The sequence below is a fragment of the Spea bombifrons genome, chromosome 8, assembly GCF_027358695.1.
Source record: "Spea bombifrons isolate aSpeBom1 chromosome 8, aSpeBom1.2.pri, whole genome shotgun sequence".
Taxonomy (NCBI): Eukaryota; Metazoa; Chordata; class Amphibia; order Anura; family Pelobatidae; genus Spea; species Spea bombifrons.
The window spans coordinates 10,413,371-10,440,498 of record NC_071094.1 but is presented as its reverse complement, the minus strand read 5'-3'; the positions used below and the strand labels follow the sequence as shown (position 1 = coordinate 10,440,498).

The following is a 27,128-nucleotide window of genomic DNA, read 5'->3' as shown; positions in this document are numbered from 1 at the left end:
TTAACAAAAGTACTCGCCTACCAAGGGTCCTCTTGTGTGCGAACTTAATACACCACAGATGGCATCAAGCTTCCTTACGCAACAGCATATGGTCACAAAAATATTAACACAAATACAATACAAAAAAAACCATCTAAATCTTGAATGAGGGGTTAAGATGGATTGCGAAGAACTTAACTTTGAAGCATATGATGAAAAGAGAATCACATCCCCAGACGAAAGTGATACAACCCAACTTGTACGGGTAATATTAAGAAGACAACTGTGTACAATACACTAAGAAGTGTAGGAGTCCAGAGGAAGAAAAACACACAAGTATTAAAGTGTACAGTGGGACGGCGGGGGAAGACAGGAGGATCCAGCCACAGAGTAAAAAACTATACACAGATGCCTTGACAATTGTAACTTTTTATTAAGGCACTAACCCTTGTGAGCCGATCATTTTAATTTAAAATCTGAGGAGCCAGTCGTTCATTAAACATAACCTGATGTAGAAGTAGAATTACTAGCTGGATCACACGATGAGTAACTATTGGGGGGAAACTAATATATAATTTCTTAAGCATGTTAAGTTTCCAATGTGTCCCCGAGCTGGGTCCCTGTTGATAGATTAGCGTTATTCAGTAGAGTATGTAAAAATGTTATGGTGTCCTTCAACCTCAGTGTGGGCAGCCTACCATTTTTGGAAAAAGACCTTCAACTATATGACCTTGGATACTCCTATATAACTCTGTGGGAGAGAAGTATACTGGTTGATGCCTCCTTTGTTGAACATTGATAAAGACAGTACCTTATGTAGAGTACAGGGCAGAGTTGTTTAGCTTGAATTATTTCCAGACTCACTCAACCTTAAAATTAAGTTTACGTGTAGAGTCAGACAAACTCATCAGGTTAGTCAATAAGTTTATCTAGCTGTTAACTAAACACATTTTTCTACTAAATGTTAATACACTACACTAGGTTGTATTTAACTTCTTTACTACTGTTTACTTTAACCAAATATTTATCATCACAGAACTATAAACATTCTTCTTTCAATGCCCCCCCCCCGAGGACACCATAACTGTAGCTCCATCATAAAGGAGAAAAAGAAAATCTCCATAAGATATATGTGACTATATATATAGCTTAGCATTGACAATATAATTTTATTCCACCTTTTCAGACACAGAGGCCGCCATTGTTGTTAGTCGTGATATTTTGGATGATGTTCCCTGTACAAAACACAACATTGAGCTAATTCTTAATTGCAATGCTCCTGGGAACTTCTTGGCTCCGGCTACCCCGAGCCTTCCCTTGTAGGACGCCGCCAGACCTGCCCACTGATGTCAGTGGGTGGTGCCGCTGATGTCAGCAGGAAACACCCCCATTTAAAAGGGAAACTGGGCGGAGGAATCGGGTCTTGAACTGGAGAAGTGGTGCTTCACCCGGAGAGTTCCCAGGTATGTTCATTAGTCAGAGTGTCTGGTTGGGTGATTAAGACTGAGCCATTGTATTGTTTACCACGGGCAGTATGACAAGAAATCAAAGTGTTTGTCTAGTTAGATTGGTCTAACATAACACAGCTTGAACACATACAAATTGATAATATGGTGCTTTTTTTAAAAAAAAGAAAACAGAACAATATTTTGAAATTTTTTGTTTTTAATCTGATACTAGTAATACATTTTGTAGGAGTTCCCTATGATGACACCAGTTATATTTCTGGTTCTTACAGCAACCACAAGCTTGTTACATTCGCCGTCCTTTTGGAGCTGTTGATGGATGACATTATAAGAACAATGATGTACCTACATAGTTCAGAGGAGTGCAGTTGTGATTAGGACCAAACTCCTTAAAGCAGGTCTAAAAATTAGGTAAATACAATCTCAGATGACCAACACATGATATATTACACCATGTAATGATTTATTCTCAACAAAATTAAAGCCAAAATGGAGAAGCCATGTTTGAAAAACTAAGTACACCTTATGACTTGCAGAACCTTTAGCAGCAATAACTTAAAGTAATCATTTTCTGTTTGACTTTATATATATGCAACTTTACAAACCTAAGCCGTGTTCATTTTAGAGAGAAAAGGCTTTCTCCTGGCAACCCTTCTAAGTAAACCATACCTCCGCAGTCTTTTCCTAATCGTACTGTGATGAACTTTAACATGTTGATGAGGCCTGTAGAGTCTGAAATGTAACTCTTGGGTTTTTTTGCATTGCATAATCAGACCTTGGGGTGATTTTCCTGGGGCGTCCACTCCTGGGAAGATTGGCAACTGTCTTGAATGTCTTGCACTTTTTAATAATCTTTCTCACTGTAGAATGATGAACTTTAAATTGCTTGGAAATGGCCATATAACCCTTCCCAGATTGAAGGGCAGCAACAATGGTTTTTCTATGATCATTGCTGGTGTCTTTCCTCCTTGGCATTGTGTTAACACACATATGAATGCTCCAGACTAACAAACTGCTAAAACTTTTTTTTTATAGAGGCGGTCACACCAGGTGTGTACCTAGACTATTCGGCACCTAACACACTTTAAAACTGCATAACTGCTATCATTATTATATATTGAGGCAGACATTGGCGGAGGTACAGTATGACTGCTATCATGATATACTGAGGCAGGTATTGTCAGTGGTACAGCATAACTGGTATTATATAGTAAGCTAGACATTGACAGTGGTACAGTATAACGCCTTTATAATTTTTACATATTGCTGACCAGACCAGATAAAGTGGTGCCCTGCAGTATGGATGATGTTTAACTGACTAACACATCACCAGGAACAATGCCAATCACTGGATCGAGTGGTATAAAGCATGCCGTCACTGGAGCAGTGGAAACATGTTCTGTGGAGTGAGGAATCACGATTCTCTGGTGGATGCCAGAAGAATGTTACTTGCCTGACTTCATTGTGCCAACTGGAATGTTTGGTGGAGGAGGGAGAATGGAATTGAGAATGAAATCTGAATGCTTCAGCATACCAAGACTTTTTAGACAATGCTATGTTTCCAACTTTTTTGGAAACGTTTGGGGAAGCCCGTTTTCTATTCCAGCATGACTGTGTCCCAGGACAGTTGGGGGGCATGATATATATATATATATATATACACACACCTGTGTGTGTGTGATCTCATACGCTTCTTAGTATGTCCCTGAATGGCAGAAATAAAACGTGGTCACCCTACCCTCAGGTTTCTGATAAATATCTCTGTCAAAGGATATAAAGGGCACAGTGTCAGCACTGGATATACCGTGTACGCAACAGTATATAAATGCTGAATAAATATATAGGACCCTGAGATCCTATAGTCACCTGCTGAGTGCAACAACACTCTAAGAATACCTATCATGTCAACATTCCCTCAAGCAAAATTGGTTGGACCTGCTTCCTGGGATTGCAGCAGTCAAATCAAGAAGAAAAAAATACACTCTGCTCTATAATTTTCCATACTGACCCTCATAAATGTGAAACGATATGAATAAGGCATGAGCATACAAAATATCGTGTTTATGTAACGTTGACAGAAGGAACCAAGAAGTGAATCCATTACGAGCACTGTTCTGGACGGACGTCTTTCCGGTCATGGTTGGCAAGGTAGAAACCTCAGGTTCCGTATCCATTCTCATACTGGCCCGTGACCCTCCCACACGTACGGCATTGGGTGATGATGACAGAGTGCACTCTGATTGGACTTAAAGTACCACACGTGCTTCTTGCGCACCAATAGCAGGGGGGAGCGCAGTTTGAAGTAAAATTTGGTAGATCGTTGAGGAGGAGGTTAAGAGATGTTGAAGTCCGTCAGGATCGTGCAACTGAGTTTTGTGTTCCGGTCGGTAGGGAAGATAAATTTTGAGTCTAATTGAGTGTCCGTTCTTCAGTCTGCGGAGAAGTATGTGTTATATGCTCTTTAACCCTTTATGTGCTACCTTTATGCGTTAAGCTTTTGACTTCATGCAGTGTATAAGTTAGCTTTATGCTGATAAACAGCCCAAGTTGCGTTTCTCGCTCTTATTTATAAAAACGTTCTCTAAACGTTCTCATGTCACCCCGCCTTATGTGAGTTTTCTTATAAGTAAAATAAAAACATATCTATACAATCAATGAATGGTGTAAGTATGTTAGCAGCCACTGCTTGGGGCAGACCTAATGCAGCCCACGGAGGAGTCTTTGAATGGTGACTAGTCTGGGAGGAGGGGGGTACTTGCTGCACTTTCTTCTATGGGGAAGGTCCACTAGCAAGAGAAGTGACTCTCACTATTACTTTATAGGGATTGGAACAGGAACCTGGTACCAGGGCCCCTTATTTCATCAACTGGGCCCATCATAGTACTTAATTTACTTAGCTTCAGTCATCTGGCTTCATCTCCCCATCAGAATGATATACCGGTAGTTATACCTGGAGAATACATCAATGTGTTGAATTATTATATAACACAAATCAAATGTTGTGCCAGCTGCATTATGCTGACTCATGTAGATGCACGTGATGCCATGTACCTCATTGTAGATCTGTGATCGATGGCACATCATTGCTGTCATTAAGATGCAATATTTTGAACAGCTTTGGCATAAGTCAGATACTATTCTATATCACAAACTATGTATTGTATGTGGTGTCGGACATGTCTGTATCAAGCATCTCTTCAAACTGAGATTACATTAGCGCTTCATGTAGAACAACAATACTGTCATAAAAACACCAGATGATCAAAACATAACTTCTAGACTGAAGCTTGTCCACCATGATTACAGATCATTAATAACATTGTACCAGTAGAGAAAAAATATAATTTGTGCCTAACTTTTCATTTTATTTTTCAGATTTCAGAAGGGAATAAAGTTTAATGTGCTGATTATTCCACTGTTTTCAAGACATTATTTCTTTCAAACCTGGAGAGACCTGCCTACTCGATACCTAAAGTGCCAGTGGGCACAGACTCAGCCTTGGATCCCTTGCAGAATGTAGTACTGAAAGATACTAGAAATGTGCCAAGGACCCACAAAGATATTCCTGCTACAAAAGGCAAAAGTCCATGTAAGAGACGGATGAATGATCAATCATGCTCTGCTTCCTCCTTGCCCTGGAAAACCAGATCTTTAAATGGCAAGATGCTTGAAAGAGAGAGAGCACAATGTGAGGAAAACTCGATGAACCTGTGCTTGCAAGATAATAAGAGCGTCACAAGAAATAAGAACTCTCTCCATGGAAAAAGTATTGCAAACCAAGAGGGAAGTTATTTGAATAAAGATAAAATATATTCCAAGGGAGAGCAGAGTTCTTCAAGCCCCAATATGGCGAATCCTTTCTTTCCTGACCTTTCTGTTCCAAATGTGTTGAATGAGTCATCTGAAGACATTTCCAGCAGAAACCTAAGATATTTTAGCACACCAATGGCATCTAAAGTGAAACTAAAGAAACGGCTAACACCTGTCATGGAAGTGGAGTCAGAGACTACTCAATCAAGGGAACCCAGCCCTGATGGGACAAACAGGGTTGATTTCCTTCAAAAGAATTTTGCTGAAACTGTACCTTATAAGAGCCCAGCCCATTCCCCGCTCTATAGGAGTTTCTTTGCTTCAGAATGCCAGGATATTGTCAATCAGCTATCAGGAAGTGACACTGAAGGAAGGAATGCAGCAAAAAGAAAAGTAGATGAGCTTGATGTGTCCACCATTGATGCAGAGCCTCCTCCATATGACTCCACACCTATGAAGTCCATGCTGGCTTGTGAAGTGGCCAATATGATCTCTTCTTTGGAAAACAGTCCAGTTAAGGATGCAGACTCCATGTTTGGTGAGAGTTTGCTGGACTTTGAAAAGTTGGACATGCATCTCCATAATTTTAGTTTAAATGAGGATGTAAAGCACAGTCAGAAGGACAGGGTGTTGGGTAACTGTACTACAGAAGGAATCTTCTCTCTTGGCGAGGGACTTGGCGACGATGTTTGCAGTAACAAGAGACAGAAAGTGGAACAAACAATGGAAGCTGTTGGCTTGAATTTGCAGATTCAAAGCTTTGTGGAAACCACAGAAGAGCTTGATAAGACACATGAAGAGCCATTGCAGAAAATAAACAGGGAAAGTGGGGAAGATGTGAAGGCAGTCAGTTTATTAAATAAGATTGTGACTGATAAAGGTGGGTCTGAAGCAATGAGTGTGACTTTGGATCTGGAAAATACACAGAACGTTCCTTATTGCGTTTCAGCCTCATCTAATGTCATGGCTTTCCCATCTTGTGCAGAAAGAGACTCTGTGTGTGACCATGCTCCAGCAGGGAATACAACTCAAGTAATCGAGGTTGTACAAAACTGCCTTATTAACACAACTAAAGATATACTGGTAGATGAAGAGGATACGGCAGCTCTCACAAAAGAGATGGTTGAGACGGTCCCCAAGCCCTCTAACAACAATATCTTGCAGAAAACGATTTCAATAAGTGATGAAAGCTGTGCAGCCAACATCACCCAGGTGATAGAACCTGCAGCCAATGCGTTTTGTAGCCCAGTCACTATGAATGCTACTCGGGATATGAAAATGATGCAGAAATCATCTGGTAATATAACCTATGACATGGCAGAGATGCAGATTGTAGCAAACGCTACTCTGGTCATTGAGCCTATGACCAAAGTGTCTCCAAATACCACGCAGGACATATCTGTACACGATGAAGTCACTGCAGCAAATACCTCTCACAAGATTGAAAGTGCACTTAAATTATCTCCTAGTACCACTCAGGATATTGTGTCCGTGCAAGGGGAAGTCGTTGACACAAACACCACTCGTGAAATAGAGTTTTCACCCAAAATGTCTGTTGCAGCCAAACAGTGTTTGATGTCGGTATACACTGCAGCAAATACCACTCAAGACATTGAGGCAGTGCCTAAATCATCTGCTAATACTACTACTGAATTATCGCATAACAACTCTGTTGCCAGTGCCACTCGGGAGCTGGAGATGATATCCCACGATAGTTCCTCTCCAGTTGTTGAAGCTGTGTCCAAATGCTGTCCCAAATCCACACAGGAGATTGCTGCAATGCCTTCTGAGGTCGATGCTACCAACGCAACTCCGATGACCGAACCTACGTCTGTATCATCTGCTAACGGCACACAGGACCTTGCACCAGTGCAGAAAGAAAGCTCTGTGGCCCATGCCACACAGGACCTTGTTGCTGAAGAGGTTCCCTTACAGGACAAGAGTCTAAGCAAAGAGCCGGTAATGACCCCAGAGTATATGTCATGCTCAGGAAAGATTGCTGCTGAAACAGTACAAATGATAGAGACAGAGGCTATCGTCCAGTTTATACCTCCTACTCAGGATAGATTGCTCACTGGTTTGGAAACGAGCCAAAATCTTGCATTAGCACAAGACCAGTTACATGTAGTAAGTACCACCCAAACGACTGAGCAAGAGTTTTTGACGATGAGCACAGGAACAGAAAGCAAGCAAGAAATGAGTGGGGGGCGGCTGACTGTAGCAGATGAGAAACCTAAAGCAGCAGAGGAAGCTTACAGTAAGGATTGTGCTGCGGATGATGGAGCCGCTATTGCACACAATGAAATCCAAGCTATTAGCAAGGAATCTGTGGATAAACCCGGGCAACAAGAAGCTTGTGATGCTATACCGGAGGCAGAGAACAGTCATGACGAGAGTGTATTTTCCGTTGGCTCGCTCTCTTTTGTCACTTCTACACCTGTCCCAGGATTCAACAATTTTCATTTCAAGAATCCCAGCCGTGACTTTGTGCACCATGACCCCAATGTGTCCCTCTGCTCTATTGTGGAGGAACCACCTGATATGTTCCTGGAAGAGCGAAAGCTGCCAATGCGTCAGGGTTCATTGGAAAAACAAACAGGTGGAAGCGAAAGCCAAGTAAGAAAAGAAATTCCAAGAGGGACACTGCTTTTCCGTGGCGCCCAAAGAACCCTTCTCCCACAAAAAGACGAAGCATCCAGGCTACAGCAGCCAACTAGTACTATTCCTTCAGCACGCCGTTCTCTAGCATTAAATAATGTGCCTACAACTCAGAAGCCGGCTCCCGAGGCAACACACCTTCAGAATCCCCCAAGAGGACAGGGAATCCCTGGCAGAGGAGGTATCAGACCCCCACTTTGCAAGACTAGTTTGCTGAGAGCCAGCATGGGAAATATAAAGCAAAGTGTAGCAGGAACATCTGGAAACATCCTACAAAGCAAGATCGCAGGTAGCCGCTTCAAAACTCCCAAAACTGCAACTCCAAAGGTCAGTTAAGTCCTACATTTCTCCGTAAAAGTACATGGTATCCTCTGCCAGTGTTCATATAAAATGTTTTTCCCCTTATTCTTTCGTGTGCAGGCAAGAGCTGTTAACACCTCGTCCTTGGCGAACGTTTCTTCCTTGGTCAGACCTCCATCCCGTCTGTGTTGTCCAAGCAGTGGTCCCCTCTCTGTTGCTGGTCAAAGCAGCAATACTGTTGTACAGGAAGGTGCATGCAGTACGACTGGTTCTGCATTACAGCCCCCGGCACCTTCAGGTGAGTGAAGTTAAAAGGAGTTTTGTAATTTCAAGTTGCTGTGATTTAAAAAAACAGGGGATCCTGACATTAATAACTTAATGAAACCTGGGTAAAAGACACAGGATTGAAGCGTTGTATATTGCATCCTCTAGGGATTAGAGCACCCGGGCTTCTCAAACCAGGCCAGTTGTCTTTACGTCCACCCGTGCCATTGCGGACTTCACCAAGACTGAAATCAAACCTCCCAGGTGAGCAGCGAGATATGGGGCTACAATGATGTAGAGAACCGTTGGTAGGCATTTTTTCTTTTGGTACCAGTTTATACAAATGTTCTTTTCTCATGTACCCTTGATTAGCCACATTTACTTTATGTCAAGAAGTGTTGCAGGGAGAAAGTAGGAGTTCTTTATGCTAAATAAGCATTCATATTGGTGCTTTCTGGGTTCAAATAAGCAATCTGTATGTGTTGGCAACCGCCGCGTCAGCCATCTTAATTTCCTGTTCTTGTGATCTGTGTAGGTATTCCTTTTCTTTTAAGGGGATAAGCGAAATAAACCCCAGGAAATTTACCAGATAAGGTTATTAATTTTAACATTTGTAGGCAATTTTAGGGAAGGAGTTTAGGAATGCTGAATGTAGTGACAAGAACAGTAGCCCTGTCAATGATTTTTTTTTTAATGTTTATATTATCTGCCATTAAAATGACATGCACATTTTCTGAAGTCATGTTTTCAGAAGGATGACGTATACAAAGACTGCAAGGTCGCTAGGTATTCAGAAGGGGCTGCATTTAAATCATTGTCTATGTCTGACTTAGTGCCTCTTTCTTCAAAAGGTTTACCAGTACGGAAATCGCAGAGAGAGCTGCCAAAACCTTCATCAACGGCACCTCGAAATGAAGCTAATATCACGAAAGCGGAGAGTCTGAATATTGTAAGAACAATACCAAAAAGATCTCCCTCGGCTTCTACTCGCCCCAGCGAGCCAAGAGGCAAACCAGCAACTAACCCTAAACAGGTAGAAAAGGCTATTCCTGGATCTGATGGGGGGCTCCATGTGCCCGCTACAATGACCGAGAAAACTATCACGGTTCCTGCTTCCTGTACTCTTATGGATTCCTCTGCTTCAGGTACACTTCACAATTTTCTGTCCTGATTTTGCATTTTCTTACTTTTTGTACAAATTTTTTCCTTTTTTTTTTTTTCTTTATTTTTACACAGGTGATAAATCCCCTGTTGGACATGAAAAATGCTTCCATCTAGAGGTATGGATGATTCATACTCCTTGTTACATGAATGTTATCTATAGAACTTTACCCTACTAAATTAGCCACTTGGTTATAGGACGTTGATCAGTAGGTCTTGCTGTTGGCAGTGGCGGAGTTCTTTCTAAATATATCATGACTCGAGTATACAACTGATTGGGAATAGGAAGCGGTGTGTTTGTACCTTAGAGTCAAATGTGTGCAAGTTAAGCTAAACTTTAGTGATTCTGTTGACATGTCCTCCGGCATTCTCAAAAGAACAGCCTAGTCCCCAAAATTGGTATTTTAATGAATGCATATTTTGCATAGACATCTATGCATTGCATTGTACAGCACGGATATTGATTTATTTTCTTCATCTTCTGGCTGCCAAAACCAGGAAGCAGAAGTATGTAAGTATCTTGTACATGCGCAATAGCACTCCTGTTGAAGTCACTGAAGCAGCAGCCAGTCACTTGTATGCTAGAAAAACACCAGTGTTCACATAGCACTCCTGTGGATGGCTACTGCTACTCTTAGTGATTTTACTTCACTAGGATGAGCGTTATTGAGCACGTGCAAGGAGCATACTGATGTGTACTCCCTACCTTTAATCGTGGCAGCTGATTGATGAATGAAATGGGACGGAAGTCTAATTTCTAACTCAAATAACCAATGATTGCCTGCAGAAATTTGCATGCAGTAAAATGCTCTGGGGTCCATGCAATATTAACCTGATAATGCATTTGACATTAAAATAATGCTGGAGTGCTCTTTCTCCTGGTTCAGTAGCAGCAGCTTCTCCTAGGTGGAAATGGGAGTCGGGGTCATTTGGTAGCAAACTTTAAGGTTCTTGCGTACTGTCTGGTTTCCTTTAGACTTGCCCGTGCTGCACTGAGAGGCTCCAGTCCCTATTACAGGAGGTGGAGGAGTTGAAGCGTCGCTTAGGTGAGAATCCTTCTTATATGTTCTTTTAAAAGATTCCCTAATATTTGTTGTTCCGTTTATTTTCTGATGGGTGATTATTAGAGTACAAAGAAACCTGACAAATCCAGATATGTTCTAACTTACATGGAATTATAAATAGTGATTATAGGTGTAAATTATATGCTATATCTGTGCAATGTTGGGGTAGGTAGACTAGATATGAGAGAGGGAAGTTACAGATGGCAAAATATGTAAAAAATGCTTAAGCGTGCAAATAGGTAAAACAGACTAAATGGTTTGATACCCATTCTTCAAAATATATGTAAAAGAATCTTGGTCTTATCCGCCAGCTGGATAAGCCCCGGCACATGCTATGTTAACATAAAAACACGTTATGCCTTTGGTTAAGACCATGGCCTTAAAGTGTTAGGGCCGCTCTGTTATCGATAGTCTTGCTATGCCAGGAAGAGAATGTCTGTGTAGTTTTCCATGTTTGACCACTAGATGGCAGTGTAGAACAGTACACTATAGCATCTATACCATTATAGTTTTCATGTATGTTGTAATAGTTTGCCGTTCATATTCTCTATTAAAGTTTTCATACTAAAGAATGTCGCGCGTAACGCTCGTGTTTAAATATCTCTTTCTGATTCTTTACTTTATGAATCGCTGCATATATAGATGTGTAGGGAGACCTAGACCAACTTGTATGACATCTGTCTAGAATCTATTACCGGTTTTAATTTTCGAAACACAACCAGGCTTTATATTTGAGCAATAAAAGCAGCAATCCTCCGTGCAGGCACATAGGTTATGTAAAATATAATGGAGTTGAGGATATATTGTAGATTACTTGACCTGGTGCTTTATTCTCTGGATGGCACCATAAAACCAGCTTGTCGTTTGAGGGAAGGTATGGCCTGGTGTATCTGATGCGTTTGGCTGAGCAGACATACTAAGGAACATGCTTGTTGGCTGCCCTTGGGTTAGACTGTTACATGTAAAGATGTTTTGTGTTCTTTTAGGAAGAGTACCAGGTCTTGAAAGTGCTGTTCTTCTGGAGCCTTGTACAGATGGATCAAAAAGTCTTCCTACAGAAGTTGAAAGCCTCCCTTCGTAGTAAAGAAACTGGGACTTTTGCCTCTGTTACCCAAAATACCTCATGCCTCTTATATTGCTCACGTGCCATATTGCCTTAGTATTATATTTCTTTTAACCCTTTAGGTGTCAGTGGTGTACACGCTATTATGGCAATTAAAGGCTTAAATAGAAAAGCTTATGGGCTCTTCATATCCTGGCAAAATGTCGACCAGTCCGGAGCCGATGCACAGCACAATGCGGCTTTTATAAGCGTGTATGTCCTGTATACTTTTTATATGTATGTAATGTACATGTGTGACTAATAAACACTTTCACTTGCATCTGTCATACAACTACTTCCTTCTCCCAACATTGCATTTAGCGGTCATATCTGAATCCAATAAAAGCCCATGTACAAGTTAAATGTTCAGTTATTGTGCCAAAGTGAGGTTTTTGGTTTGTTTGTTTTTTTCTCTCCCAATAAAAATGTTCAGTCTTGCGTTCGAAACAGTTAAATCAAATATTTAGTGGCTGCCTATTGTGAGGGTGTTTACGATACGTTAAATTTGTCAGAACATTAAACATGTGATCTTTACGTTTACTATCGCCTCCTTTTCTAGAATCTCTAGACAGAGGAGTCTTAAGAGCCTTAAGAGTTTTGGGTTTCTACTTTTTATGCTGCATTATCAAACAACATTTTCCCAAGCCCCAGCTTGTTTATCTTTCCCCTGCTTATGGTTGCAAAGTATAATTCCACACTCGTGTAAACTGTACAGAGACCTAATTAACAGCCTTGGAACCTGGACTTGTCCAAAACCTCTGTGTAGACAAAGCAAGGCCCCAGAGACAGTTTTTAGGTGAAGGATACCGTTGGCTTATAATTTTATTGTGTAAAAAAAAAAAAAAGTTAAATGAAAGGCTAATAAAGAGAAAGTATTCATCCTATTTAGTCATAACTACTTCTACTGTCAATCCACATAGAACGGGCACGGTATGTTGCTCTGATCCCAACTGTTATGGGGCTGACATGGTTTTTGGTGACCGCGGTGCGAGTGTGATTGTCGAGGAGTGTAGGAGGGATGTTGTCCTTCTTTCCATCGTCCATGCTCCCTTTGTCAAACAACCTGGAGCTTTTGGGTGGGTTGGGTGCCTGGGAATTGGAGTTCTTGGAGTCGGTTAAGTCAGGTAAGGCAATTGCGGGTTCTTTGACGCACCAGGGCCCCTGCAGGACTGGAAACATTTTGATAGTCCCATATTATCAGTTACCCGGCCTCGCTCTCTGGTAGGCATAACTTGTCTCAAAAGTGTGCAAGATTTGAGTATCTGGGAGCCCAAGAGTCCTTGCCCACGTGGGAATCTTACTCACCTATAATCTGCTTGTAACCCGGAGGCTCGCTATAGACCCCAAGGTTTATGGGAAAGTGGGAAGACCTTTTGCGATGTTCCCTTTCGGAGGCTTGGTGGCTAAATATTTCAAAGTTGACTCACAAATGGCCCTTGTAACTAGAGCTCTAGATTACGCGTATATAGTGCTGACAACGTGGTACCGCACTCCAAGGAGATTAGGCAGAGCTTTCCCGGGGATGAATACTAACTGATGGGGATGTGGGGAACAGGTTGGCTCTTTTCTCCGCGTTTGGTGGGGCTGTCCACTCATACCCTTTTGGTCCACAGGGTTTTGGAGATTGTGGTGGATCATCCCCCGCCTCTTACCCCAGATGCGATGCCCCTCCATTACACCTCCATGTCAGAGGTGGACTATAGAAGTTCCCCAATTCAGCACTTATTTACTGCAGCTAAACGTATGATCCCCTTGCATTGGCGAAGGACTTCGGTGAAACAGACTGGTTTTGCAGAGCCAAATTAGAAAATGAATACAGTATTTTACAAAAATATGATCATATTTACTGCAATTTAAACATATTTCATGTTATTGTGGTAAATACATACAGGATTCTGAACTCCTAGGAAAGACGGACATTACCAAATGCAAGAGAATTAATTACAGGAAGTTAGATCCCAAGCAGGGTAGGAGTGCATCAGTGTTCTATAGCCCTAAAATGTACAGTAATGTAATATAATACTATAAACAGGAGAAATGTCTTTATAAATTGGATGATCCACATCAAATGGCTCACTGCCTCTAATAAATGCCTTACCCTGTGATAATCTATAAATCCATCAATACGTCACAAAAGTCACATAAAAAGCCTTACGAGGCCCCGCCTCCTGACCACGCCTCTAAACACACCCCTAAAACAAGTGCTCGTCTCTGGCATTTGGAAAAGGTGGGGGGTATGTCTAACTTATGTACCCTAAGGCTGTCTTCCACGGGCAGTATGTCCGAGTACCACCCTATTAAACGTTACTAATGGCTGATTGGTCAGTCGCCCAAAATGGGCCACACAGACATATTTTTATATATTGTTCTAAGATCATCTCAACAGATCTAAATCATTTAATATATACAATAAAGTAAAACGTGCGTCTGAATAATAATAATCGTGTAATTTGGAACGCCTGGTTGGTTTGAACAGACCCTACCATTGGTTACTCAGAGCTCCCCGATTGTGTAAACAGGCTGTCAGTGACGGGCCAATGGGCTGTTACAGCGGGAGGTTTTAAAGAGGTGTTCCGCGGAGCCGCGCTCGGCTTTTCGAGGTCGGACCGTCCGTGGTAAAACGCCGGGTGTCCGCACGTTCCGCGGCTTTACTTTACGAGCGAACGGCTGACCGCCCCGTCTCCAGCACGCAGTATCTTCTCTGGCAAAGCTTTGTGGAGCTGTCGGTCTCTGCAGACTCTTCCAGCTCGCACGGCTCATTCTCGGGTAAATAAAAGTGTCGGCTGAAGTGTTCCGCTACCGTCCCGGGCGGCTCGTTCAGCGGCGTGGTTTCTGCCGGATAATTGGGCTGGCTAATGAAGTGAGTGCTAATTGCTTACAGGTGGAAGGAACGGCCAGAGTTCTCCCGTTTCCCGGCACCTTCTGGGTTTATTGGCCTGCTCTCTTTCATTATCCGGTTCTGTGCTCTTGTGAATAAATATTGGACCAAGGTTGTCTGCTGACACGTTACAGCTTCTCTGAAAGGTGAAATGGAGTTATTTTTACTAAACCAGCTCCCTATATCGCTTAACCCCCTCTTATCTAAAATAAAATTAATTAATTATGGTCCATCTCTAAGTTTAAAATGCATTTTGCTTTGTGTTCCCTACTACTGCGTGGGGCTGTCAATCCATACATGATGAGCTTTGGTGTATCTTCTGTTTATTACCTTTTTACTCCATCTTCATATGAATGCTGACCGGTAACATGTGAAAGCCGGCGGTTGGTAATGTCATGGCTGTACATGCGTGTTGGTGTCATTTGTGTTGTTGTGTTTGCCAGGTGTTTTAAACCTTTGTATGGTGGTGATGGTTCTCAGTGCTGGCCGGACACTTTTGATGTTGTCTGCGTTCTGATGTTTGCTAACCTTTTTATCCAAAACTGTCTTCTTGAGGGCTGTATCACCAAATTTTAGTGAAGCATAAAACCTAGAATTTGATGACCGGATTTGTAACGATTCAGGCCTTAATCAAGTCCTTGTATTAGATTCACGAAAGCTTTGTTCATCACATGCAGGTTTCCGTTCTCTCACTGTATTGGCCTCTACCACTTCTGAAGGACTGTTACCCTTACCTGGGAACTTCTACTCTCCGGGTTCCCGTAGCCTTCTCTTCCGGGACGTGGTCAGGACTGCCCACTGATGTTAGCGGGCGGTCCTTCAGATGTCTGTGGGAAATACCCCCATTTAAAGGGCAAATGGGCGTGGAGAGGGGCGTGTCAAGACCCCGCTCCCGCGACCTGGAGGATTCGGGTGTTGACCCAGAGAAGCGGTGTCTCACCTGGAGACCTCTGGGTCAAACCCGGAGCGTTCCCAGGTATGCCTCTGACCCTCCAGCATCTTATTGTACTGATATGGTTAATTATATCAGCCTCTGCTCGGATATGTCTGACAAACTGACGGTGACAGTATCCAGCGATCATATCCTGCTGCTCTGTGATATAAGTATGGGCTCAGTCTAACTCCTAAAGGACAATTGACGTGCCTGGCACATCATGGCATTAAATAAGCTAAGAAAGCGATAAAAGGTTGCTTTCTGCGCTTAAACAGTGTTGCTGTAATGCCTCAATGTTGATGCTTTCAGGATCACTGAAATCTGCTCCAGGAACCCGCGAGATCCCTACCTGGGGCGTCAAGGTGCGCCCTATACAACATGGCATACAGCAATGGACTCCTGATTTAACCCCTTAATGAGAATTGATGTTCCAGGCAAGTTAAGGAAAAACATTAAATTGGCAACATTTGACGTGTCTGGCGATCTGTGATCGCCTTCTTCTCTCAAACTGTTGTTATGCCTCGATGTCGTGGCATTCGGCAATACTGAGATCTGTAACAGGACCCCTGTATGGCCCCTTCCCCAGACAGGTACCTGAATGGACAGGTATTGCATTCAACCATGGAGGTCACTGGAGCCCAGCTTACTAATCATAAATTAAAGTTATAAAAAAAAAAATAATAATTAGCACTATATGTTCAAAAGGTATGACTTGATGGGGTAAATCAAATGGGCTGGGTTCAAAGAGGTCCAAAAAACAGGCACAGACTGACCAGCTGTCAAAATCCCCCAAAACTCACACCTCCCAAATCAACCCCAAAAAAGCACGGACAGGAGTGCTCTGCTTCCTAATCACAATGTGATTAGTAAAATATATAAAATTTTTATTTTTTAAGAATTTAACATGTAAAATGTATAATCATTTTTATATATTTTATATATATATTGTGGTTTGATGGTGGTAAACTGAATTGGCTGGCTTTAAAGATGTCCCAAACATGACATGGGGATAGGATTACCAGATTTGAAAAAAGAAATGGTTTTAAAATTGAATTTTCAGAGAATGGAATTATAGCTAAACACGAGCAGCGCAGAAAAGGTTTAAACAGCCTCAGTCACAAAGGGTACAAATAGGAAAAAACAGCTTGGTCCTTAAGAGGTTAAATATATGTACTTTGCCTCAACTAATTAGTAGCGAAAAGGCGGTACACGTCTTGTTTCCGTGCTGTGCACTAGAGTAACTAATATTGTGGTGTCGAGCCAGCTGTCCATTGGAATTCTTATACTGCCTAGCCAAAACAGGGGTAGCAACCCTTCTGATGTCATGCTAAACTTTAAGGTTAAACCTTAGCTGTGCACAATGTTTAACATACTGCTTGTGACACATTCAGCTACAAATGAAGTATGATATATTTATACACAGTGCTGACTACGGAAAGTAATGACGTACAGAGAGTGCGGTTCACATACATAGCTAGGCACTAAAATATCAGCAGACATACTTGGGCTACTTATTTCCTGCTCGGTATTTTCCAAATTTGGAGGTTTCATGCTTATTCACGGTAGAGATTCTAACATGTAGGCTGCTAAAAGACGCGTAACATACACCACAAGGGCAAGACACTATTCTCTATGCAGTGATATTTTCATAATTTAGATTTGTTAAATAATTGAATCTGTTTTATGTTGATTTTGCTCCCAGTGAGGCAATAAGGTTTACAACTCTTGCTTTTGCCTAGTTCGCATGTACCGGTCTTCTTAAAGTTCGTATATAGGAAATGTGTAGGGACAGATGTGTGTCTTTACAAATTATGGTTCCTGAAATGAGTTTGCCTTATTTAGATTGCATTTATAAAATGGCTGATTTATCAGATTATCACATGGATAAAGAGGCAGGTGTGTGTGTGTGTATGCGTGGGTTTTTTTTCTTTTAGGAATGAGGGTTTCAGCCTTATGAGAATAAAGTGGAGGTTTTGTTATAAAGCGGTCTAATCACAGTAGCAACCTATCAAAGGCATTGAAGTATATGGTTTAACTCTGAGTTTGACTTTTTCAGGCTTCATGTGAAAAGTAACTGCATTCTTTGTCTGCACTGCAATCCACTGAATCCTTGTAGACTCTTGTAGAATGCGGTTAAACCACCCTGCAGGAGAAAGCGATGTATAAATGTACAGATGGCAATACGCAGTCCGTTCCATATGTAAGACTAGAAATCCATCCACTTAACAAATGGGATGTTAAGAACAGTTCAGGAACTTCCAATGTTGAGCAAAGTGAAGACCATATACATCTTTTATCCCCTCCAACAGCTGCTCAGAGCTATCCAGTTCCTAGCAACCAAGAGAACATAAACTTGGCACAACCCTTCATTTTTAATTCTTTTCTAACCAAAGGAGAGAAGGATGATTTTTCTAAGGGGACAGACACTGAAGAGCACTTCAGTACCTTTATCCTACCCAGTCCGGAACCAACGTATAGCAGCACCAAATCAGAGGAAAAGATGAGTGACAAAGGGGAAACGGCAGAAGATAGGCTGCTGTGGAGGACACCCGATGCCCATCGACAGGATAGCCTATTGGTGTATAAAAGTTTCTTCAGCGAGGAGTGTGACTACATTATCAACCAGCTACAGCACAAAGCTGTGGAAGGGAAGAGTGGGAGCAAAAGAAAACTGGTGGATATGGAAGTTTCCCTCATTGATGAAGAGCTCCCGCCTTTCTTTTGCACCCCAGATGACACGCCAAATATGTGCAGTAGCAAGAGGAAGAGAATGGAGCAGTTGGGTAAGAATCAGATATGCCAATTTCTAGCATAGCTGCATCCAATTATATTATCTGGTACAAATCATCTCAGTTTCACATTATTCAGACATAACAATAAGCAACCATTCTGCAAGTAGGGTAGAATCTTTTGTGAAACACAACTAGGTGGGGCCGCTTGAGTAAAAAAAAAAACAGATAGTATTACTATCTTAAAGTGAGTTTATATTGTTGCCCATAGTATAATTGTCTTGCTAGAGTTTCCTTTTTTAAGTAAACAGCTGTAAAAACAAGAATCAAATGGTTTTCATGTTTTTTGCTTCTTTCAAAAAGTTATCTGCACAATGGTAATTAGGCTTTGACAATGCTTGGATAGAAGAAGCAGAAATTCCACACCTTTTATCGGTACAGAATATTAATAAATATTGTAAGTGTCAGAATACTGGGTTGGGTAACAATTATTTTGGAGATGCTCTGAATTTCCTGTGAGAAGATTTGTGGCAAAGCCAGCCTTCTCTAATTTCCTGTGCTGGAGTTCATCTCTTCTCCTCACTTTACCCTAACAAATGCTTTCTGGATAAACAATTTTACAAGGAAGAGAACTTGAAGACAAGAAAATATGTCCTGATCCTAAGAATCAGGCCATAGCACACACCATGTACACTCACTGGGCACTTTATTAGGTACACCCGTTCAATTGGTTAACACAAATAGCTAATCAGCCAATCACATGGCAGCAACCTAATGCATGTAGATGTAGTCAAGACAACTTGCTAAAGTTCAAACCGAGCATCAAAATGGGGGAAGAAAGGGGATTTAAGTGACTTTGAATGTGGAATGGTTGTTGTAGCCAGATGGCTGGCCTGAGTATTACAGAAACTGCCAATCTACTGGGATTTTCATGCACAACCATCTCCGGGGTTTACAGAAAAGAGTGGCAGTTGTGTGGATGCCTTGTTGATGTCAGATGATAATGGGCAGACTGTTCCGAGATGACAGAAAGGCAATGGTAACTCAAATACAACCAAGGTATGCAGAATACCCTCGCTGAACGCACAACGCTTCGAACCTTGAAGCAGATGGGCTACAGCAGCAGAAGACCACACCGGGTGCCACTCCTGTCAGCTAAGAACAGGAAACTGGGGCTACAATTCGCACATGCTCACCAAAATTGGACAATGGAAGACTGGAAGAACGTTGTCTGGTCTGTGTCTTGATTCCAACTCTAACATTCAGATGGCTGGGTCAGAATTTGCTGTAAATAACATGAAAGCATGGATCTATCCTGGCTTGTATCAACGGTTCAGGCTGGTGGTGTAATGGTGTGGGGGACATTTTCTTGGCACACTTCGGGCACCATAGAACCAATTGAGCATTGTTTAAATGCAATGGCCTACCCGAGTATTGTTGCTGACCATGTCCATCCCTTTATGACCAGTGAATCCATCTTCTGATGGCTACTTCCAGCGGGTAATGCACCATGTCACAGAGCTCACATCTCAAACTGGTTTCTTGAGTATGACTGAGTTCACCGTGTACTCCAATGGCCTCCACAGTCACCAGATCTCAATACAATAGAGCACCGTTGGGATGTGATGTGAGATCCGTATCATGGATGCGCAGCTGACAAATCTGCAGCAACCGTGTGATGCCATCAAGACCATATGGACCAAAATCTCTGAGGAATGTTTCCAGCACCTTGTAGACACTGTCTCAAAGAATGAAGGCAGTTATGAAGGCAAAATGGGTTCTAATTGGGTACTAGCAAGGTGCCTAATAAAGTGGACAGTGAGTGTATTACGTATATAGGATTCTGGGATGGGTGTTCATATCTTAAATTAGGACAAAGTTCTAGTTAAGAGGAGATGTGTGATAGGGTTTAGGGCTGGACGAATAACAGGAGTGAAGTGGCCACAGCTCCTAAGATTTCACTGCTGGCATTTTAATATTGGTTTTTATTGATATTTCTGAATATAACATATTTTCTGGCTCCTAAATTCTACCTTTATTTGGCCCAGTCTTGTTAGGCTTTGTAGTCCAACAGTTAGCCACATTTGCTGTGAAGTGTTTTGGGTTTGAGATGTATTTTGCAGATGTAAATATGGTAGGGAAAACAAGGATAAGAGTAAACTTAATTTCAGATGACAGAACAGATCTACTTTTTTGTCCCTCTATCTGGTTTTATTTCTGGTTTCTAGCAACTGCAATGGTCATTTCAGTTCAGAGTCTAAAATGATGTTCAACAGTCCAGCATAATCTGTTTATGGATTTAGAATAAGCATAGATTCATTTACTGCTATGAGATCTCTATCTTACAACTGTCCAGGGTACATTAAGTGATTTTAGTTCATCTGGATGTGTGCTGGAACGGAGGAATTCACGTTGTCAGATGAATAGGAATGTTCCATCGTTTTTCGTTTTTTTTTCTCACAGTATATATGTAGTTTTTTTTTGTTTGCATTTAGGAATGAGATGTAATTTACTAGATTAGCCAATTTCACATATGCATGATCACTAGAGAGCCAGCTTGTATATGCTTCACTGGAAATCCCAGCTATGAAGTCTCTGGGTTGTTGGCTATGCAGATATTAAATGATTTAATGTAGTTAAGTTGAACTTGGATCACAATGTATGCTTCATGTAATGTTGCTCATTCCTCATTTAGTATGCAGATCCAAGTAGGCCACCCTCCACACTATGGTTTTTAATTTCATGCTTAATTTCTTGGTTATAGCAATAAATCTGTCTTATGAGGCTGCAGGGATGAGCCCCCCATGGGTCATTTTCCCCCTAAAGCATATGCAGTATTTTTCTACATGCATGTTTATTTTATGTTGTTCTGCTTATTTAAAAGTGTTTTTTTTCCCTTGTGAAAACTGGAGAAGGTTCCAAGTCCTCATTCATTAACATATACAGTACAGGAGAAGATCAGAGTAAAGAGGTATCACTTGGCCGTAAGTTTTTTAGTGACTTTCATTATATAGTTTATAAATCATGGCTAAAATGTCTCCAGCTACAACTTTTTTATTTTTTAAATAAAGAGCTCTCTCCTGGCATGTCCAGTATTTGGGTACTTTATTTGAGATTTATGTGCAAGGTTGTTGAATTACTGCTTTGTTTAATATAAATGCATGTTTTAATTTGAAGAAGAAACTGACTCAGTATATGGCCTATATATGTTGGCATTGAATTTTGCAGGCAGCAAGAGGAATCTTAATGTGTATTTTCAGCGCCCTGAAATCTTGCCATATGGATGTTTTTCTGTGGCAAACCAGAAGGAACTTTCAGGCAACACAAACGTACCAAGATGGAAGCAAAATCCTTACTGTTCCAAATCCCAATCTGCTGTAAACAGTCAGCCTCTGATTGGCTTGAAACCATTAAACTGTGAACGATCCTATAGGGAGAATTGCACGCATTTTGTTGATCCAGTGTCATCCAGTGCGAAGACCATAATGAAACTTTCGCCAGTCAAGGAAGTAGCAGGTGAATCCACTGCCTCCGAAGATCGGAAGCAGAATGGAGCACATTCTCCACCTCTTCAAAATCTTCATACTCTGCCTGCACAATCTGCATCTGGTCTGATATTTAAATCTGTTCGAGACGGTGAGCATGTTGCAGGGATCCGCCAACAAAACGTCAAAACATCAACTAATGAAATAAAAGTACCTGAATTTCTTGACAAGGAAGAACCTGTATTTCAAATGGAAACAAATAGTATCTTTGATGGAAGTCTGCCCGATCTAGAGAAGATGAACTTTAGCTCTGTAAATTCCATCTTGTTGGAAAATGAAAGTAATCAAAATAGCAAAGCTATGAGCAATACCAGAGAGTTCCAGTCTAATGTGACTGTCTCAAAGGACAATTCTAGTACCTGTGAGCTGCCGGCAAAGGTTTCAGAGCCCAGAGGCAGGCTTTGTAGGGTGATGTTTCCAGAAGAAGGTGAAATGGCCAAAGAGAGGACAGATGCCGTCATGTCTGCAGTTAATATCACTCAGGACATTGTACCACAACATTGCGGAGCAGCCGCAGCCAATGTCACTTGGGATGTTGTGTCAAAATCTGAGAAGATTTTACACAATGTAACACGGGATATTTCAGTAAATCCTGTTGAAGTGACTGCAGCCAGTGTCACCCAGGACATTGTTTTGGGAACTGCTCAGGCACGTGCTGCCAACGTAACCTGGGACATTGTATCCAAATCTGAGCAGATGCGTACAGCCAGTGTTACTCAGGACATTGTATTAAAACATGGTGAGGTAGCTGTGGATCTGGAGGATCTGGCTTGTAAGGAAACGCCAAACAGGGCCATACGTAAAGTAGCCAGTGAGATGGTCTTGGCACACCCGGCTAATGCAACACAAGACTTGACACATGATATAATTACTGCAGTAAACGCTACACAGGACATTGTGTTGGAATCTAATTCTGGAAATGTGGTAGAAAAGGTCGGTCATCAAGAACAATTGGAAGTTTGCAGAAAATCGTGGGAGGGAGAAAGTGCTCTTGATGAGGGGATTTTCTCCAATGGCTCTCTCTCTTTTATCACCTCAACACCCGTCACAGGTAATGGGAATTACCGTTGCATCACAGGACCTGTTAGAATTCCTGTGCTCCGTGATCCCAGCTCTTTACAGGAACTGCCAACAACAAAAGCCTTAGAATCAAAATTACCTATCCAGAAAAGACCATTGGGAGCGAAATTATTTGAGGGCAATCCGGTCAGAAGACTTATTGCCAAGGGCTCTTTGCTACCCCACTTTGTGAAGAGATGCAATGATCCAGTGGCAGTGGAAAAGGAAAAATTAATTGATCCACCAAATGTTATCTCTTCTGCCCTCTGCCCTCTACCAACAGTAGCTTCAGTAATACAGCCATTAAAAGAGCCAGAGCTTTCCCATATTCAGCCACAAGACATTTCTGGGCTTGGCAGTACCTATGTCATTTCCTCACTTGCCAGAAGTGATCAGCCAAAAACGTTTGGTAACAATGGTCCCAAAAGTGTTTCTGGGACATTTGGAATGGTTATGCATCAGAAAACCATTGGCAACCGTTTGGCTCCTAATGCTGCAGCTGCAAAGGTTAGTCCTTCCCCTGCCAATAGCATGGTCTTCCCATTCCTGCATGTGTCCTTCTTAAATGTTTCCTGTTTTGTAGCTAGGGCCATGTGCCATCCAGTTATCCAAGGAAAGAATGAGTAGACCACCACAAATGTGTTCCCGTAGCAGTGGACTTTGCATTCCAAGAGGTCCAAGAAATGGTGTCAGTCTTCAACGTGCTTCTATACCTATCAAGACTCCTGCCGGTGAGATTGATATATGTTGATGTTGGCTATGAATGGCATGTGACTTTTCCCAGAAAATGAATAGCTGTTTTCTTGGAACAGGGGTCCAGAAAATTGACAGTTTCGGGGCAAGACAATCTGTACATCCATCGCCACCATTGGTCTTGCAAGCAACCTGTCCCAAAAAGAAACCCCTACCATCAGGTAAGGAGCAACTGATTTTAACCAGCTCAGTCCCCTTAGGATGTTTCAAGAAGCCCTTTTAGTACTGCTATGTACTAACTTTGTTGGAGTGGCTGGGAGATGTCAATTTACCTCCTGGATTGTCCCCTGCTGGCAGCATCTGTGGCTTTCCCCCGACAGATCGTGTTTAACGGCGCTCACAGCAAGCCCTGCTAGGTGCGCCTATTGCTGGATGATTGCACTTATTCTAGCAATGCGGTGTAATTGGGAGGATGAGAGGGAAAAGGGATGTTTCTCCCCTTACAAAAATAGGGGAACAATGAAATATAAACAAAATTTATTGGGAGCCCAGTGATGTCACCATAAAATTCAAAAATAAATGGTGGTCCCCAAAGGCATTTCGATTCATACGGCACTGGGAACAGTGTAAAATACATTTACTTTTAACAAGTGCCCCACCGCTAAAAGTGAAAAATGTATGTGTAAAAATCCACAGAATTTTTTCCAAGGGGTTCAAAATTTCCTCCCCAATACCGCCTTATTTTATTTCCATTGCCTACCTTTATTGGCTCAGGAGAGGGGTTCCTAGGGGAAGGCATATGTTAACTACATTCCACAGCAGTAATCCATAATGATATAAAAGCTGACTTTTGGCACTTCTGTACATATGAGACTGGCTGAGATTCATGGTAAATGTAGTCTGAACAGCTGGAGTATCAACTAACCCTAGGTGCAATACCTGTTTGAAAGAGACTACCCTATGTCTGCAGCATGCAAACTTCCTCTGCCCAGGACTCTGTCTGTGAAGGAGCAGCTGCCGGGGGGGGGGGTGACCAAACCGCTTTGACAGCAGGGACTGTACAGAGTCAGTTTGTTTTGTTTTCTGCACGCCCCTGACTAGATGTGGTTTGTGCTCTCTATCTAGTTAAACCTACTCTAACAGACTATTCTTTCTCCCTACCCTGCTGCTGCTTCAGTAGCCTTTGAACCCCCCACTGGACACTCGTGAGCAATAGGAGTTACATATATTTGCATTAGGGTGCGTCTGCTGTAAATCGGTGCAGGCAGATTATGTGATCCAGCAGAAACTGACTATGTGGGGATGTAGAAATGCATTACTTGGCAACATTTATGTCTGGTACAGGTAGTGTCCCTTTAACGTGTCCTGAAAAATATTCTATATCAGTTACTCTAGCTAAAGTGCAAGCTGTTGACTAATAGAACAACTTTCATGAAAATAGCTGCTATAGCTTCAAACGCCTAGCACTCAAGGAGTTAAAGTGCATATGTCTCCTAGAGTTTTTTTTTTCTTTATTTTTTACTTTGATATACAACTGCCAACCTGTCTTAGAGTGTAGAGTTCAAGGGCTGGTGCTTGAATCCAGCAAATGCTTGTAGTAACGTTTACCTTCTGCAAAATGTTTCACTGCAGAGTAGGAATTATGTGCTTAAAAGTGGGGCGATTGTGTTACTGTTGCACACGGCTGGCTCATCATTGCCTTGTATGTGACTTCCATTGATTGTCAATGCCCTACTGAGATCATTCGGAATGTTGTACTTTCTGTGTGTGTGTCTGTCTACTTGGGGTTAGACCCTAAGTAGCAGGAGGTATATTTGTTGGAATGTTTTCTGCAAAACATACTGGGGGGAAGCAAATGTGTAGAGGGGCTTTATCAATTAATGATATGTTAACTTGTGTTTCAGGATTACCAAAGCTTTCCAAGCAGAGAAGTTGACTGCAACAGATTTAGAGTAGTTGCTTCTTGAGACTATAATGGCACCAAGAGAAGACAATCTGTTGCTTCCTGCACTCCAGTTGATCGCTTCATCTGTGTCAAAACTGCTGCTGGCCCATCTCTTGGAGTGTGGTAACCTTCTGAATTCTGTATTGTCACAATACAACATAAAATACCAGTGGCCTCCAATACTTATCCCACTGCCGTTACTCTGCATCATTCCTCAGGTATGCCTACAATGCATGCTTTCAGGATACTGTGACACTAGCAGGGTCTGATCAGTCTCGGGTTTATAGACCTGTACTAGGTTACCACAATTAATCAGCCAAGCAGAGCCTGCAGTGTTGGTGTGTTCTATACTGTTATGAGATTGATGTTCATCTGCCATTCTGGATCAGAATGTTTTCCTGCTGGACTGCTAAATGCCTTTGCACACTTGCTTGTACTATGGGAAAAACTATTGCATTGGTAAAGCCTCCCAAAAAAAAGAATGGTGACTGCTTCTTCCTCCCCACCCCATAACCTGATGTAAAATATAATATTTTGTGTCCTTTTAAGTGTTTATAGTATATCTTCTTAAATAAACTTTTTTGAAAAAATTTAATGTATGATTCTGACAAAGATGCTTCAGTATCTAGGAGACTGGGGCCATAGAGATGTAACCCCTTGACAACTGATGTGCCTGACATGGGGTTAAACAAGTGTAGAAAGCAATTGATTATTGAAAGAAAAAAAAACTTGTATTTAGCCAATGTTGCTGAAGTGCCTCTATATAGATTCCCTCCAGACCCACCTGAGAACCCCATGCAGGTCAATGGAGCCCAGCTGACTAACCACTGTAATCAGTGGGGGAAAAAATGAAATCTCAAAAATAAGACCACATTGATGTCACATGAGAAAAAAAAAGCAAGTCCTAAAATTGGTGTATCTTGCCAAAAATCTTGGCATGGAAAGAGTTAAAGTATCAGCATTTGAAGTACCCTGGGGTGTCTTTGAAAATGATGGGATACATTGAATTGGCTGCCTTCAAAGATGCCCAAATCACACCTGGAGGAAGGATGACCAAATGTCAAAATTTGAAAGAAAAAGAAAATTGCACACCTAGCCACAAAACTAGGCAAACCTATGCATGGTTGGTATCACTGTACCCATGATGTGTTGTTGAAGCCATATTGGGGTTCATACCTGGTGTGGGGGGCACAAAAAATGACCACCGCAAAGTTTGACAAAGGCTGGTAGTAGAATTGTTGCATGGAAACTTAATACTAGCATTTGAAATGCCCTGGGATGCCTAGTTTTGAAACCTATAATAGTTTGATGGGATACATTGAACTGAGCGGCTTCAAAGATGTCCCATAATGCACATGGGGCAGAATGGCCAGTTCTTACACAAACATTCGAAAAGCAATTTGCTACTTGTATGTATTGCAATATAACTTACAAAAAACATTTGATATTTCTAAACTCAGGACACATAGAATCTGTTTAGCTGTTTTTTTGTTTAGCTTTTGTAAATGAGTTAAATGTTTCAAATAAGTCAGAAAAGTTTT

General features: G+C 41.7%; 2 protein-coding genes across 2 annotated transcripts; both read left to right on the top strand.

The window, feature by feature from the left end:
• Positions 1-5,108: 5,108 nt before the first annotated feature.
• Positions 5,109-12,096, top strand: LOC128503312 (uncharacterized). Its single transcript, XM_053473355.1, has 7 exons — positions 5,109-8,240; positions 8,334-8,511; positions 8,646-8,741; positions 9,329-9,622; positions 9,714-9,757; positions 10,615-10,684; positions 11,689-12,096. Exons 1-7 carry the CDS (start codon positions 5,109-5,111, stop codon positions 11,781-11,783), a joined length of 3,909 nt encoding a protein of 1,302 aa, XP_053329330.1. The 3' UTR covers positions 11,784-12,096.
• A 5,678-nt stretch (positions 12,097-17,774) lies between these two features.
• Positions 17,775-25,634, top strand: LOC128503300 (uncharacterized). The gene is made up of 5 exons (XM_053473344.1): positions 17,775-18,399; positions 21,574-23,456; positions 23,533-23,680; positions 23,762-23,863; positions 25,547-25,634. Exons 1-5 carry the CDS (start codon positions 17,775-17,777, stop codon positions 25,576-25,578), a joined length of 2,790 nt encoding a protein of 929 aa, XP_053329319.1. The 3' UTR covers positions 25,579-25,634.
• Positions 25,635-27,128: the final 1,494 nt, after the last annotated feature.

Coding starts and splice junctions, on each gene's coding strand:
- LOC128503312 (XM_053473355.1), top strand. CDS start 5,109: ATGCTTGAAAGAGAGAGAGCACAATGTGAGGAAAACTCGATGAACCTG. Junction 8,742..9,328: donor ACTGAAATCAAACCTCCCAG/GTGAGCAGCGAG, acceptor TTTCTTCAAAAG/GTTTACCAGTACGGAAATCG. Junction 10,685..11,688: donor GGAGTTGAAGCGTCGCTTAG/GTGAGAATCCTT, acceptor GTGTTCTTTTAG/GAAGAGTACCAGGTCTTGAA.
- LOC128503300 (XM_053473344.1), top strand. CDS start 17,775: ATGTATAAATGTACAGATGGCAATACGCAGTCCGTTCCATATGTAAGA. Junction 23,681..23,761: donor ACCTATCAAGACTCCTGCCG/GTGAGATTGATA, acceptor TTCTTGGAACAG/GGGTCCAGAAAATTGACAGT. Junction 23,864..25,546: donor AAAGAAACCCCTACCATCAG/GTAAGGAGCAAC, acceptor CTTGTGTTTCAG/GATTACCAAAGCTTTCCAAG.